Genomic DNA, 15000 nt, shown 5'->3' on the forward strand with positions numbered 1-15000 from the left:
GAGAGAGAGAGAGAGAGGGGGAAACCATCTCATTAGTGGCACCCAAGCCCAGACAAACTCCATATATCAACCCCGGAGTAGTTTTACATGCCACAGCGGACCCTTTGAAGATGGTCAGATAGGCGGAACACGACTGAGGGCGCCAGCATTCCATGTAAACAGTTTAACGGACATAAATCTCCGTGTTTTACAGTAAGGGCGGTCGTGAGACGTGCCGTTTCGAGGCCTTCCCCCTTCTGCGCCCGGCTAATGTGCGTATCAGGTCGACCTGGACAGCCAGGAATGCCATTCCTTCTCGATTATGTGTCCGATCGTTGGTTGACTGAGAAAAAAGACTGAGATTTGGGCCAGGTGCCACTAATGCAAACAGCCACTGCTATCTACGTGTAACCACGAAAGTGACGAAGTGCAAATAAATAGATTCACCTTCATTAAACACTTTCTTCTTTGCTGTTAAGCACTTTGAGCTGCATGGTTTTTTATGAAAGGTGCTATACAAATAAAGTTTATTATTATTATTATTATTATTATTATTATTAATAATAAACAATAATGAGGAGAATAGTGAATGAATGGTCTCTCAGTGCTCTGTGCCATGTATATCTGTATTTGGACACCCTAACCACAAGGTGTATGTAAATGTAAGCTTATAGTGCAGTCACTGCACATTACAGCTTGTGTATGTATCAGCCACGTCCTCTGCAGCTGTTGCCTATATTTCACGTTCTGATCAGATCTCTGCTCGCTATAAGTGAAGCCAGATCAGAGATTTCACCAAATTGCACTGTGTGCATTTTTGCAAACTCCTCACACTAAACTAGATCTAATAACAAAGCAGGCAGAGAGCGAGCATCTACATACCAGATATAGGTGCAAGGATTTCTCAGGCAAGATTGGAACATTCATTAACAGACACTGATTAGCACGTTTTAGCTCTGTGCTGTGTGTGTGTGTGTGTGTGTGTGTGTGTGTGTGTGTGTGTGTGTGTGTGTGTGTGTGTGTGTGTGTGTGTGTGTGTGTGTGTGTGTGTGTGTGTGTGTGTGTGTGTGTGTGTGTGTGTGTGTGTGTGTGTCTGTGTGTGTGTGTGTGTGTGTGTGCGTTTAGTTTGCATACTACATCGAGGTGTTCATGAGGCTCTGCGCTTTCTGTCTTTGCTATTTTCCAATTGTCACTGTTTAGCTTTGTGTCTTTAGAAGCGTTGTGTAGGCTACACATGCCTAATCAAGCTCCAGATATACACACACACACACACTACCACACTATTGTGTGTGTGTGTGTGTGTGTGTGTGTGTGTGTGTGTGTGTGTGTGTGTGTGTGTGTGTTGGTATGTGTGTATGTGTGTGTGTGTGTTGGTATGTGTGTGTATGTGTATGTGTGTGTGTGTGTGTGTGTGTGTGTGTGTGTCTGTCTATGTGTGTGTGTGTGTGTGTGCGCTCTCTCACCATCTTGCTGTAATGGTGTTTGCAGTAGCCGCAGTACTTCACGTTGTCTGCCTCCGGCCCCTCCTCTTCACACAGCAGACCTGCCATCTGAGCACTGAGGGAGGGAGGAGCACACACACACCCTTGAGTGAGCACACACACCCAGGAGTGAGCACACACACACACACACACACACACACACTCACACACACTCAGGATTTAGCACACACACTCACACACTAAGGAGTAAGCACACACACTCACACACACACACACACATGTGCGCTTGCACACACACCCAGGAGTGAGCACACACACACACACACTTATGAGTGAGCACACACACTCACACACACTTATGAGTGAGCACACACACACACACACACACACACTCAGGAGTGACCACACACACTCACACACACTTATGAGTGAGCACACACACTCAGGAGTAAGCACACACACTCACACACACTCAGGATTTAGCACACACACTCACACACTAAGGAGTAGGCACACACACACACACACACACACACACACACACACACACACATGTGCGCTTGCACACACACTCACACCTAGCACAAACTGATGTCACAGTGGGGGTATAGTCACACACCAAAGCTGGCTGCAGGTCTGATAAGATTATTGGACGGCACGCTGTTAATTGAGTTCCTAATTAATTTTCCTGTAACTGGTAGCAGAATGTGTGATATCATTACACACTACTATGGCAAAGCACCTCTGATGACCCAAATATGTTATGTTTGGATTAGAACAATCTCTTATAAGTTATCCACAGGTACTACTACTATTCATTTGTGCAAACATATAGGTTCTGTCGTCAAAACTCTAAATAGATTTCTAATGTAACAACGATAATGTAGTTCTGAGGATCTGAATAACAGACATCTTCTGTGCTTTAAACTTTTGAATAAATCCTGAATTCTTCCCTGCATTTGGTCTGCGATTGGGTCTCTGCATTCCGAATCGTGACAACATCTTTCCCAAATAGTATTGCTGATTGTCTAACCTGCTGTTTTGTGAGAATGAAATCATTACGGTAGGCTTCAAAAGTACACGTTGTACATTCACCACGGCCTGTCCGATTGCTGAGGACGCTCTGATACAGCTCTGTACATCTCGAAGGCTAAAGGCTGTTCATACATTTTAAGCTGAAAACACACACACACACACATACACACACACACACACACACACACACGCATACACACACACACACACACACAAGTATTCACATACTCCCTCCCACCCTATCTCTTTTACATACACACTGACAGATAGACAGACACACAGACACAGACACACACACACACACACACACACACACACACACACACACACACACACACACACACACACACACACACACACACACACAATTGAACCCACCAGGTGACATGGAAGGCTTGTCTACAGCCTGGTCGGTTGCAGGTCATGCAAGCACCACAGGCTGCCTTGCTTTCTCGCCCGTGGTCCTCACAGATATAACATGTCTGAAAACAAGACAGGAGAGATATTAACAATCAAAGAGAGTTGGAGAGAGAGAAAGAGAAAAAGAGGAAAAGAGGAAAAGGGGACAAAAATGAGAGGAGAAGTGTAAGGAAAGGGAAAACAAATACAAGATTAGAGAAGAGAAGAGAAAAAAGAGTGACTGAAACAGAGGGATAACTCCGGGAGTAAACAAAAACTCTCAGGGTAACAGAAAAGTGAAAGAAAGAAAGAGTGAAAGAAAGAAAGAGTGAAAGAAAGAAAGAAGAAAGAAAGAGAAGAGAGGAAGGAGTGAGTGAGTAACCTTGATGTATCTCTCGTGGGGCACATACTGCAGGACAATGGGCTCCATGGTCAGGACGTTGGCAAACTGCACCTCAGGGATGTATAAAGCACACACCACATGGGCCCAGCCTGTGGACACACCACACACACACACACACACACACACACACACACCACGCACACACACACACACACACACACACCACACGCACGCACGCACGCACGCACGCACGCACGCACGCACACACACACACACACACACACACACACACAGACACACACAGACAGACACACACACACACAAAAAGAACAACAAGTCTGCAGTGAGAGACATAAAGACAGCATGGGAACAGGTCAAGTTTTGAGTTTCAACATACACTGTAACATAATACACAATAATTGGAAGATTTAAACACTAAGAGAGTGAATGAAAGAGAGAGAGAAAGAGAGAGAGAGAGAGAGAGAGACAGAGAGAGAGTAATTCAGACGTTTACCTCCACTGTCTGTCCTTTTAAGGGCTCCATCTTTATGTGGACACAGCTCACATCTCTGAGGGAGAGAGAAGCAGAAATGCACTCACCATTCTGAGCCGGTATACGACACCATAAAACTCCGCCCCGGTTATCAAAAGCGCCCTGGGCCATAAACCTGAGCTCTGTTGCCATAGTGACACAATAAACCGCGTCTGACCCCCTTCGTTTTTTTTTTCGCTGCTGGGAGAAGCGGCATATCCTGGGTCTGGCGGTGAACTGGGAAAAGACTGAGTCTGGGCGAACACGTGATGCGAGTAAACAAAGTGGCTTACGAGTAGGTGTGCATTTGCATTCATTTACATGAACTCATTTTGCCAAGCAACGAGCTTGTGTGGGGAGCACGCCAGCACAAGGGGAACATGTGTGTTATCAGATCATGGAGATGACATTTACTCACTTTACTGGCCACTACTAATGCTAAAAAACTGACACATTTCTAACTATTAAGTGTTTCACTATATCAGTGTTCATGGTGGTGTTCAGTGACCTCATTGGCACGACTGTGGGGTGTTTCTAAATCGGGAGTAAGAGCTTTGGGGTTTCCAATTGGAGCAAGTCTCTCCGTTGACGCCTGTGCAACACCTGTAAGACATCTGGACTATCTGTCTGTGAAATCAGGCAAAGATGGCAAGACCCTTCACAGGGGCTGAGGAGAGGCATCATATTTACAAGGGAGCTGCTTTGTACTTTGTTCTTGAGAATCTTCCCATGGTTTCACACAAGTGACAGTGATATGGGTATCATTCCCTCTATCCCTTTGGATGACTGTGTCAGACTTACTCTTACCAAGAAAGATACAATAAATACAGATTACATACCACATATGGTATAAAATCCAAAAATGGCATTTACAAAGTGAGCAAGAAAACATTGTAGATCAAACAGGTGGATCCTTGAATTATTTAACAATGAAATGGCGTAAACTAATACTTGCCCCACAACTTTTTATCTGACAGAATGAGAAGCTTTGTATAGCACACTGTAATGCTGTATACATATCACACAGGCCGATAAGCTTATTATACTGGCACATGAAGAAGCAGCGACAAATTCTAAAAGATAGTGTAAGAGAGACACTAAAACACTGTCTTTTTTACTTTTTGACTTTTTGAATGCAGATAGTGCCTGTGGAAGTGTGCGTTTGAATGCAGATAGTGTCTGTGGAAGTGTGCGTTTGAATGCAGATAGTGTCTGTGGAAGTGTGCGTTTGAATGCAGATAGTGTCTGTGGAAGTGTGCGTTTGAATGCAGATAGTGTCTGTGGAAGTGTGCGTTTGAATGCAGATAGTGCCTGTGGAAGTGTGCGTTTGAATGCAGATAGTGCCTGTGGAAGTGTGCGTTTGGCTCAGGGGTCAGGGGTCAGGGGTCTCACCACTCGCGCTGCTCGCTCCTGGGACTCACACTTGCGGCAGAACCACGGTCCAGTGGGCACCTGGACGATGCCATAGCAGGCTGGAGAACGGCAATAAAACAAGACACGCAAACACGCGTTACTATTACTGTATGAAACAGTTGTCAAGGAGATGCCATGACAACAGTCACAAACGCACACACTCAGAGATGTGGAGTCACATCCACTTCCAGATGCAGACACACACACACACACACACACACACACACACACACAACCACATACACATTTATGGCTGTTGAGAGCACTAGCATAAGTCCCCTTGTTAATGTAGATGACAATACAAATGAATGTGATGATTTTAAAGCAGGACATCTTAAAATGATTAACAGTAAAGTTAAACTGAGAAGCCATACTGTAATGTGTATGTTCAGCATACAGCATATGAATACAACTTCACATGCTGTTATGACTCTCCAACAGAAGGAATACGAGTATCATAGTTCAATGATAATAATGGAGGCAAACTTTCTTTGTACAGAGAAACACCCACTCTCCATCAATTCCACTCAATCTTATTTCCACTTGCATCATCATCACTTAATTTTAACATACAGAAATCATTATTTAATATTAATAGGTGGTGTGGACTATGTATTTTTGTTCTACCACATAATAGTCAAGATAAAGTTGGAACAGCTTGTAAAGTTTCCTATTCATTCTACGATGTTCAGCTGGCGGTAAGACACAATATAACTACACTATGGCATACGTGTAACTGACAGCTGAAACAATGAGCGTACCATAACGCCACTTGACTGAGAAAGGATTCCTTCAATTGTGTCCGTATTGGAGACAAAATGGTCACAGCGGCGCTAAGAAACAGCATGATGTCAACAAAGCATGTGGAAAGCTTTCAGCGCTCCGCTTTAGGGCGACAATGCTCCTGGAGGCCCTGTAGCATTGCCATAAAAAGCTAACGATAGCTAACAGCTCGTGACTATCGAGCGTAATGTATCCTTAACCATAATGATTACATTATCCACCTCTTTCATATCCAGTAGCACAGCTACATGTCTAATGTGTGATCAGGGACACAACACGCCCTCGTATGTACATGTACACACACACACGCACGTAAGTGCGTAACAACATCTCCCTCCAAACCCGTAATAACATTGTAATACAGGAAGGCCAGTTACCCTGGTGCACGGCGACGCTGCACCCGTGTCCATCACAATATACCAGCGGATTCTCAGCCCAGCCGCGCTCGTCAGAACACACACAGCAACCTCCAACCATTTCCCGCATACTGCGTCCATACGGTATAATAAACGTGTCTGTCCAACCACTAATCCTTGTTGTGGAGTCTGGTAATTCTTGAATGCATCGCTAGTCCTGGCATCGTGCTCGGTGCAGCAGTGATATAGCAGCCAGAGGGGTTCAGATCACTGCGTGGGGTTGCCGAAGGCGACTTTTTTCCGTGATGTCCTCTTTCGTCCCCACACAGGAGATTTGATGCAGTGCGCATGCTCATGAGTCAGTCACGTTCACCAAGACCAAAATACTGGCTGTAGCAGACACCAAGTAACAGTGTCACGACTACTTACGAGCTACTTTGTTACATTGTGTGTCCAACGTTCACTGCACATCGGCGGCTATACTGGCTATAGTTTATGGTTTAGATGTAGACCTAAATAACAATGGTTCAATGAAGCCGGTAGTCATAGCCTAGAAGGACAGAGTGCAAGGTCTCCGGGAAACCTGAATTTCTATGCTATCTATAGAGCGCCATCTCGAGGATACTTTAGGGCAACCCACAGCCTGTAATGTCCAGAAATGTTCCTCACTTTAGGTGAGTCTTTATGCTGCGTCCATAAAATGGTGCGTCCACACTTATGATGAGTCTATAAAATCTAATAAAATGTCGTAATTTCGCATAATTGTGATTTGCTGTCAGTGACAAGATAGCCTGTTTTTGCGTTACGATATTATGTAAAGCAGAGATATTATAGTTTTGAAATTGCCATTATGTTTTTTTTTTTTTTAGTCTTTCAGTTTAGTTTTTTATTTCGGTTTAGTTTTAGTTAGTTTTCCGAGTGCATAAGTAGTTTTATTTTTAGTGTTAGTTTTAGTTTTTCTGGTATTGTGAAGAAAGCCTTGATTTAAAGAAGCTGAGAAAGGTACAATGAAAGGATGCATGACATCAAGTATCCTTTATTTCATTCATCCTAGGTCCTTTTTATCAGGCCAGTGTTCCTCAAGAACTCAAACAGAACAGGACAAAGTGGTATAGCAACCACAGTGCAAATTAAAGGGGGAACGAGAATAAAACCTGCAATTCTATTTCGTTTTAGTTTGTGTGGCATTCACCGCTAGTTTTAGTCTTAGTTCTCATTAACTATAACAGCCCTGATTTGAAGACATTTCTGTACCAACTCAGAAGTGGAAGGCCAACAGTATGTCCCTGGCTAATTTACTAGATCATGATGTGCAGGGCCTGACCTTTTCCTTACCACCAAAGTATCTACAATCTTCATCCTCAGTCACCAATCTGAGTCTCCCAGAAATATTGAACCACACTCGAATGAGGTCTCACCAGTTGGATCTCCTTTGGGAGTTTTCATGATTTAACCCAGATACTTTAACTGTAACTGACTTTTGAAACCTCTTCAGAAATCCCCCGACCCCACCCTGGTCCTTTTCACTATACAAGCGGAACACTATGCTGACAGCACTAAAGATCAAGGCTATAAATCCACAGGAACAAATTCAGCATACTGTAGTGTCACACTGTATGTACTCTGATGATTACTTTTTATTGGTAGGATTATTTATTGTATGAGTTTGTATTGTATTTACTGTTTTTTTTATTTTATTTTAAACAAGTGAAAACCCCTGACCTACCAGTTGCCTAACATTTAATTTGTTTATCTCATCCTTGCTGGTGCAGTTGCATTTTGAGTATGGTCTTTTAGTATGACTGTGCACTGATGGAGAGAGATACTATTATGGAGCCTGGCCTGCAGTGCTTCCCCCGCACACAGAGAGCACTTATGGGAATGTAAGAGCACACTCAGACCCATTCTGCTGGTATGAATGGGAACCCTGCATTGTGCATTTTTTATTTGACTGTTGCAGAATGGGAGTAGCTCGTGGAAATAAACTCATATTTGAAACATTTGAGTAGATTGTCTCCTTTAAGTATGAGGTAGGACTTTTTAGAAGTTTGTGGACTAGGGGTACTACTTGGGGTACGTGGGTGGTTTCCATCTGTACCAGTCAACTTATGAAACATGGTAACCAACTAGGGAGAAGAATGGTTATCATTATAATCAATTAATCGTGGTTTTCAAATTATTTTTAAAATGAACCCTCTGATCATATATGCACCAAACACTTTCTAACCATTTTCTGTGTCTGAGGAGTTAATATGTAAACATGTCAATTTTAAGGGAGTGCAAAAGGGAGTGAAGAATACAGTACGTGCTCCCTCCATGCTCACTGTAATTCAGACCAGTACCACTAGAGGGAAGTAGAGAGAGAGAGAGAGAGGGACAGAGAGGGAGAAAGAGAGAGCCACGCTGGTCAATTACCCCCGTGCGGGTCCAGTCCTTCCCTCCAGTGCAAGTCAAAGAACCGAGTAGCAAGGGAAGACTTTTAAAAAGTTAAAAAGATCAACTGAAGCAAATTCTTGAAAAAAAAAAAAAACCATAACCGAAGCAAATGAGGTTCAGAAAGTACATTTAAACACATAATGTAAGTTAAAGTAAACAAAGTAGCCAAATGAATTCATGGACTCAGTTTTCACAAAGCCAAATCCCACCATGTCTTGTTTTTGTCCTGAAGACCTAAATTCAGTTGCAGCTTTGTAAGCTCAGCGATGTGTCCCCAACTCCCAACACAAAGTTTTATGATTCACAAGGAAGCATAACCGAGAAACATGCTCTCATCAACATATTCTCTGTTGATTCGGATAAGAGTCATCACTTGAAGTGGAACACCCTTTGGCACTTGTGGAAATACCAGTCCATGCAGCATTTGGTGAAATACTACCTCAGACAGTAGACGGCATTATGCTGCTTTAACTGGGCAGCAGGGGGCTTCTCTTCTCTTCTCTTCATTTCTAGAGGGGAAGAAGGGAGATCCAGGGCAGGAAGCAGACACCTCTCTCTCTCTTTCTCTCTCTCGCTCGCTCTCTCTCTCTCTCACACATATTGATTCACCCTCACTCACTCCGTCTCCCTCTATTTCTCTGTTTCTCTCTCGCTCGAGCTGTGAAGACGAGGGTAGGGTGGGACACGACTACACCTCGCAGAGATGTGAGCCTAACAAAAGAGTGCTCAAACCACAGCACTAAAAACAGCCAGCACACATGTGACCTCTAAGATCACAAGTCGAAGTCTTTAGCACTCTCTACGCGTGCTGTCCGGTGCAGTGCAACTTTCTTTTTTGTTGAGGTTGCTGCTTAACAAGGGTCCAATGGCAATAATGTAATTTCGCAAAACACATATATACATACATACATGCATACAAACATACAAACGCACGCACGCACGCACGCACGCACGCACACACACATACCTACATACATACAAATAGTTCAATATATGGAAATGGGTATTGAACTATTTATATGTAATGTGTGAATTGTATAATTCCCAAATATGGAATCAGACAGAGGACAAAGAGAACTGAGAAACAGCATGGGTCTTTATGAGTCTTCAAAGCAAACAATAAATGTATAATACAGTAAATGCTTAATGTCACATCAAGTAATGCATATTTAATCCAGTGCATTAGACTGCAGCTCACTTCATTTTAAACTCTTGTACAAAATTGTAGTAGAAAAGTAGAAAAGTAGAACAAAACGGCACAACATTATATGAATAAAAGTAGTTGCGTCATGTTCGTCGATCCCATGATATGAAGATTCATACTCAAACTAGGCCATCTGACTAGTCCGGGGAACAGAAGTGCTTTTGAAATGATCCAAGTGAAACAAAAAACCAGTTGAGAGAAAACAAGAATAACTTATGCACATTCAACATGAATTTCAAAATGAAAGAAAATGTGCCTGCATGGGCAGATTTTTTCACGTCCTTACACTTAATAAAAAATCACGCAAACCAGTACATTCACCTCAGGCACACAAAAATACATATCTACAAAAAAAGAAGAATTGCCAAGCTGAAGGCATGTTGTCAAGTTGTCAAAAATGATACAAACGGATTATTTGAACTGTCATTATACTTGTTGGTGATGTTCTGCATACAGTGTGTGTGTGTGCGTGTGTGTGTGGCTGTGTGTGTGTCTGTGTGTGTGTGTGCTGCTACTTCACTTGACCTCCAGGTAATGTTCCCCGCGGGCGATGTGCGAAGAGAACTCGTAGCGGTCCTGGCTCAGGTGGCCGCACACGTTGCACTCGAGCGGGTCGCGGAAGCCGTGGCAGCCCATGTGGATGGTGAACATGACGTAGTCCAGAAACAGCACGCGGCAGTGGCCGCACATGTACGCGCCCACCGGCTCCCCTTTCCCTTGGACCACGCGGAGGACCTCGGGCCCGGTGTGGGGGAGGGACGGAGGAGGGGGGGCCAGAGCAGGGTGGTGGTGGTGGTGCAGGGGGAACGGCAGGCCGTTGGGGGGGCCGGGCGCGAGCAGGTGGCTCAGGTTGAACGGCAGCTGCTGCTGCTGCTGCTGCTGCTGCTGCTGCTGCTGCTGCTGCGGCGGGTGGTGGAGGTGCAGGAGGCCGCGTCGGTGAGGGTCAGAGGCGTAGCGGGAACGCAGGCCGCCATCAGGGTGGTGGGGGGAGTCCAGGGGCAGGTGGCCCGAACCGGGGGTCGGATGGGGCAGGCAGGGCGCCGGGCGCTCCAGCTTGCATCCGTTGGTGAGGGTGAGGGGGGCCGCGGTGAGCTGCAGGGGGAAGCTCCTGTTGGGGGGTTGGTCCATGTCAGAGGGGGTACCAGGGAGGACCTCGGGGTTGGAGGAGCTCTGGGCAGCATCGGAGCTGATCCCCGACTCCCGCTTGAAGCACAGGTCCAGACACACGGGGTTCTCTCCTAGGCCAGATACAAGAGTTACAAACTTTACATTTATCTGTGTATCAGCCCAGTGCAGATCTAGATTTTCATCAGCACATGTGGTACATGGGTATCTAACCTTTGACCTTGATGTTATAAAAACGTTGCTCTATCAGCTGAACTTAGGGAGCACAACTTAAACAAACACTTGGACAAGAAATTGACCATCTCTCATTACTGTAGACAGTCAAGCTGGGCATACAGATTAGTTTAAGTACTGTAAGAATGATGTCATCAGGCTGTGTCTGATTCGGTTAACAATAAGTTCCATAGGTGAAGACAATCTTTCTGGAAGCTTCCTGTGGAAAATGCCTGTGTGATTGAGGAAGCCAAGAGATGACAATCGTGTAGAGTAGAACCACTAAGGATTTGGAAGCTACAACAAAGTTTAAAAAGACAGAAAATCCACGCAATGGGTCTCCAATGACAGTAAATAGTATCAAGTGAAAAGTAAATAGGGTAGGTCTGTGAGAGAGATCAGATAGGACAAAATGGAGGATAACAATCGATCTAAAAAAGAAATCAGCAAATGTGGATATAAACACTAAAAATAGCTTTTAAGTGACTGCTTAGAAGACAGACCAGGGGGCGCTGGACTACCACAACGTTGAGTCATCTGTCCAAATGGGTCGGAGAAAACAGAAGAAGGATTGCTATTATGAGATATTGTGAGAGAGAGAGGACCGAGTGTGAGAGAGAGAAAGAGAGAGGGGAGAGTGTGTGTGTGTGTGACAGAGAAAGAGAGTGAGGAGAGTGTGTGTGTGTGACAGAGAGAGAGAGAGAGAGAGAGAGAGAGAGAGGACAGTGTGTGAGAGAGAGAAAGAGAGAGGGGAGAGTGTGTGTGTGTGTGTGACAGAGAGAGAGAGAGAGAGAGAGAGAGGACAGTGTGTGAGAGAGAGGGGAGTGTGTGCGTGTGTGTGACAGAGAGAGAGGAGAGTGTGAGAGAGAGAAAGAGAAAAAGAGAGAGGAGAGAGTGTGTGTGTGTGTGTGTGTGAGTGTGTGTGTGTGTGTGTGTGTGTGTGAGAGAGAGAGAGTGAGAGAGAGAGAGAGGGGGGAGAGTGTGTGTGTGTGTGTGTGTGTGTGTGTGTGTGTGTGTGTGTGTGAGTGTGTGTGTGTGAGAGAGAGAGAGAGAGAGAGAGAGAGAGAGAGAGAGAGAGAGAGAGAAAGAAGAAGGGAAATGGGAGAAAGAGGGTCAAAGATAGTTGTGAGAAAGTAGAGACAAAGAGGGAAACAGACAGAGAAAGAGAGGGGGGCAATGAAAGAGTGAAAGAAAAGAAAACAAACAGAGAGAGAGAGAGAGAGCACAGACTTTGAAAGATAGAGAAAAAATGAAAGACTATAAGAGACAGCGAGAGAGAGAGGCCTGTACTGCAGCTGCAAAACATAAAAGGGACACCTGCTCACGTTTCTCTGCCATGGCTGTTTTTCTCCCTGCGGTCGAAGACATTACTTCTCTTTTCCTCTGTGGTTGTCATATTGAGAGATTTCAGTTTATTTGTCAGGGTGATAACGCTCCTACAACGGCCTCCGTCGACGAAACTAAACTCGCTAAGTTAAGACAGACGTCTTGGAAGCGTTCGTGCACTCACAGGTTTTTGGGAAGTGATGACAAAAGTCTGTTACACATTTTACCAAAAGGCTCACTAAATAACTGACTATTGAATGAGATCATCTCAATTTTTTTCCATTTCTGTGCAGACATTTGCATGACCTCCCATGAAGCATGCAAGGTGTGTGTGTGTGTGTGTGTGTGTGTGTGTGTGTGTGTGTGTGTGTGCCTTATTTGAAGGGTGCATGTTTCGTTTTTTAGTTCTACTGACGTATTGCACTGCCACCTGTGGTAATGCATCCCAGAGTAATGGGTGAAAAGAGTAAGCCCCAGAATGTGTAAGAGAATAACATACCAACCTCTTTTTTAATGTTTTTAATACATTCTACCTCACTAGTTAAAGCAGCAATAAGGAGATCTGTTCCAAAACTAGTAAGCTTACTACCTAAAAGGCATGCGAAAAACCTTGGAAAACAACACCAACAGCCCAGCTGACACTGATAGAAGCTTGCCAACACACTAACTGGTGTCTTGTGGCAGTATAGCTGGCAAAGTCATGCTGTGAAAGCTTTTCTTCCATTTTTGCAGGGTGTTCCAGCCCGGAAAACATAGAACTACATAGGGCATATCCTGGATGGCTAGTGGGAAAGACACAGTTGTTTATCTGTCCTTCACATGACCATATGCTGTCAAAATGAGTTTGAGGATGGTACCAAAACTAGTTGCCTATAAAACCATACCTCAAAAAGTGTCAATTTGTTACTTTAAGTGTGGGTTTGTTCCTGTGTTCCTGAGTCAGGTTCAATAAATGACTACTGGCGTTTTACAACAATCAAATGAACGTATTAAAGGCCCCACTGCCACCGCCTATGTAAGAGGCAGAGAAGGAGAGCATTCCAAACGATTCGATTCTCCAGAGTCACACTCTAAGTCAGAGTCGGTTAACATCCAAAGACTTTTAGAATGCTTGTATTAAGTGAACACCTCAGGAGTTAAATGTACCTCCGCAAAAAACCTCTGGAGTCAACTCTACAGGCTTGATCAACACAGTGAATAGGCAACATGGAGATGACTGCAGTCCCTTTTGAATAAGCAGCAGAAGTGCTTTTGAAATGATCCAAGTAAAGGAAAAAACAAGTTGAGAAAAAACAAGAATAACTTTTACACGCCCAACATGAATTTAAAAATGAAAGAAAATGTGCCCACGTGGCTTAATGTGGGCAGCTTTTTTCACACCCTTACACCTAAATAAATCATGCTTACCAACACAGTATATTCTCCTCAGATAAAGAAAAATAACATATGTACACAGAAAGAAGTGGCAAGCTAAAATGCGGGTTATTTTAACTGTCATGCTACTTGTTGGTGATGTTCTTCATACTGTGTCTGTGTGTCTGTGTCTGTGTCTGTGTCTGTCTGTGTATGTGTCTGTGTGTCTGTGTATGTGTGTGTGACTCACACAATCACCTACCAACTGAGCCAGGCTAAAGACTGCTGTGATTGTGTTGGTAACTTTGCTAGTGAAAGGATAGGGTGAATATATTAGTGTTGATCATAAAACACAAATTCAAAGTGTGGGTGATATGGTAGTGTCATTACTTGTGAATAATTTATATTTTAAAAAGAAAACACGAAAGTAAAACAAATTAAAATGAACTGCTGGAAACACTAAAGGCTTGCTAATTGTGTTTGTCCACTTACATATGTTCAGACTACATCTGGGAGTGGGACTGGAGAAATAAAAGTCCTTTAAAAAAGATTCCTGTTCATCTCAGAGTGGGGCCCCAGTATAACAATCATACTTGGTTACAAAAACGCCAAGACACTAGCATTCCTTAAATAAAAAAGAACGTTGCTGAAATGCTATTTCATACGTTTCCTAATTTGACATGACAGCTGAACTAACACGATAACTCTCGTTTCACTTCTCCACTTCTCTTTTTTTTTCTTTTTTTAAATAAAGAAATGCTTGGAAATGGCGACGACTGCCTGAAACCACGCGTGAGGTCCTGCTGTAACCCCTTTACACTTCCCTTGGTGCAGCGCTGAGCAACCCTGAACACCAGCACAGGACCTGGGCGAAGTGTAACCGAACACTCAACTTTGGTTTGAATTATCTAATGACAGGTGAGTCATACGAGTAAGAAGGCAATCCCGCTGCCTGTAAAAAACTCCCACACACTTTCGGGTGGCTCCTTTGATCACGTGCACTAAGCGATACAACGCTAGCATGTCTGGCTAGGGAGTGGTTTGCCACATAGGGCTTATGA

At 44.0% G+C, this 15000-nt stretch overlaps 2 protein-coding genes across 2 annotated transcripts in view; both read right to left on the reverse strand.

The window, feature by feature from the left end:
- The window catches only part of LOC105911235 (MLLT6, PHD finger containing), a 23585-nt gene extending 15725 nt beyond the window's left edge, over positions 1-7860 (reverse strand). Inside the window, 6 exon segments of the mRNA XM_031561738.2 lie at positions 1443-1536; positions 2835-2938; positions 3238-3347; positions 3713-3767; positions 5123-5202; positions 6304-7860. Coding sequence (XP_031417598.2) covers positions 1443-1536; positions 2835-2938; positions 3238-3347; positions 3713-3767; positions 5123-5202; positions 6304-6412 — 552 coding nt within the window. The 5' untranslated portion in view covers positions 6413-7860.
- Positions 7861-9796: 1936 nt separating this feature from the next.
- LOC105911233 (zinc finger protein Aiolos-like) overlaps positions 9797-15000 on the reverse strand; it is a 17080-nt gene continuing 11876 nt past the window's right edge. Inside the window, exon 9 of the mRNA XM_012840017.3 lies at positions 9797-11160. Coding sequence (XP_012695471.3) covers positions 10439-11160 — 722 coding nt within the window. The 3' untranslated portion in view covers positions 9797-10438. The remainder of the gene's footprint in view (positions 11161-15000) is intronic.

Source organism: Clupea harengus, chromosome 24 (genome assembly GCF_900700415.2).
Source record: "Clupea harengus chromosome 24, Ch_v2.0.2, whole genome shotgun sequence".
NCBI lineage: Eukaryota > Metazoa > Chordata > Actinopteri > Clupeiformes > Clupeidae > Clupea > Clupea harengus.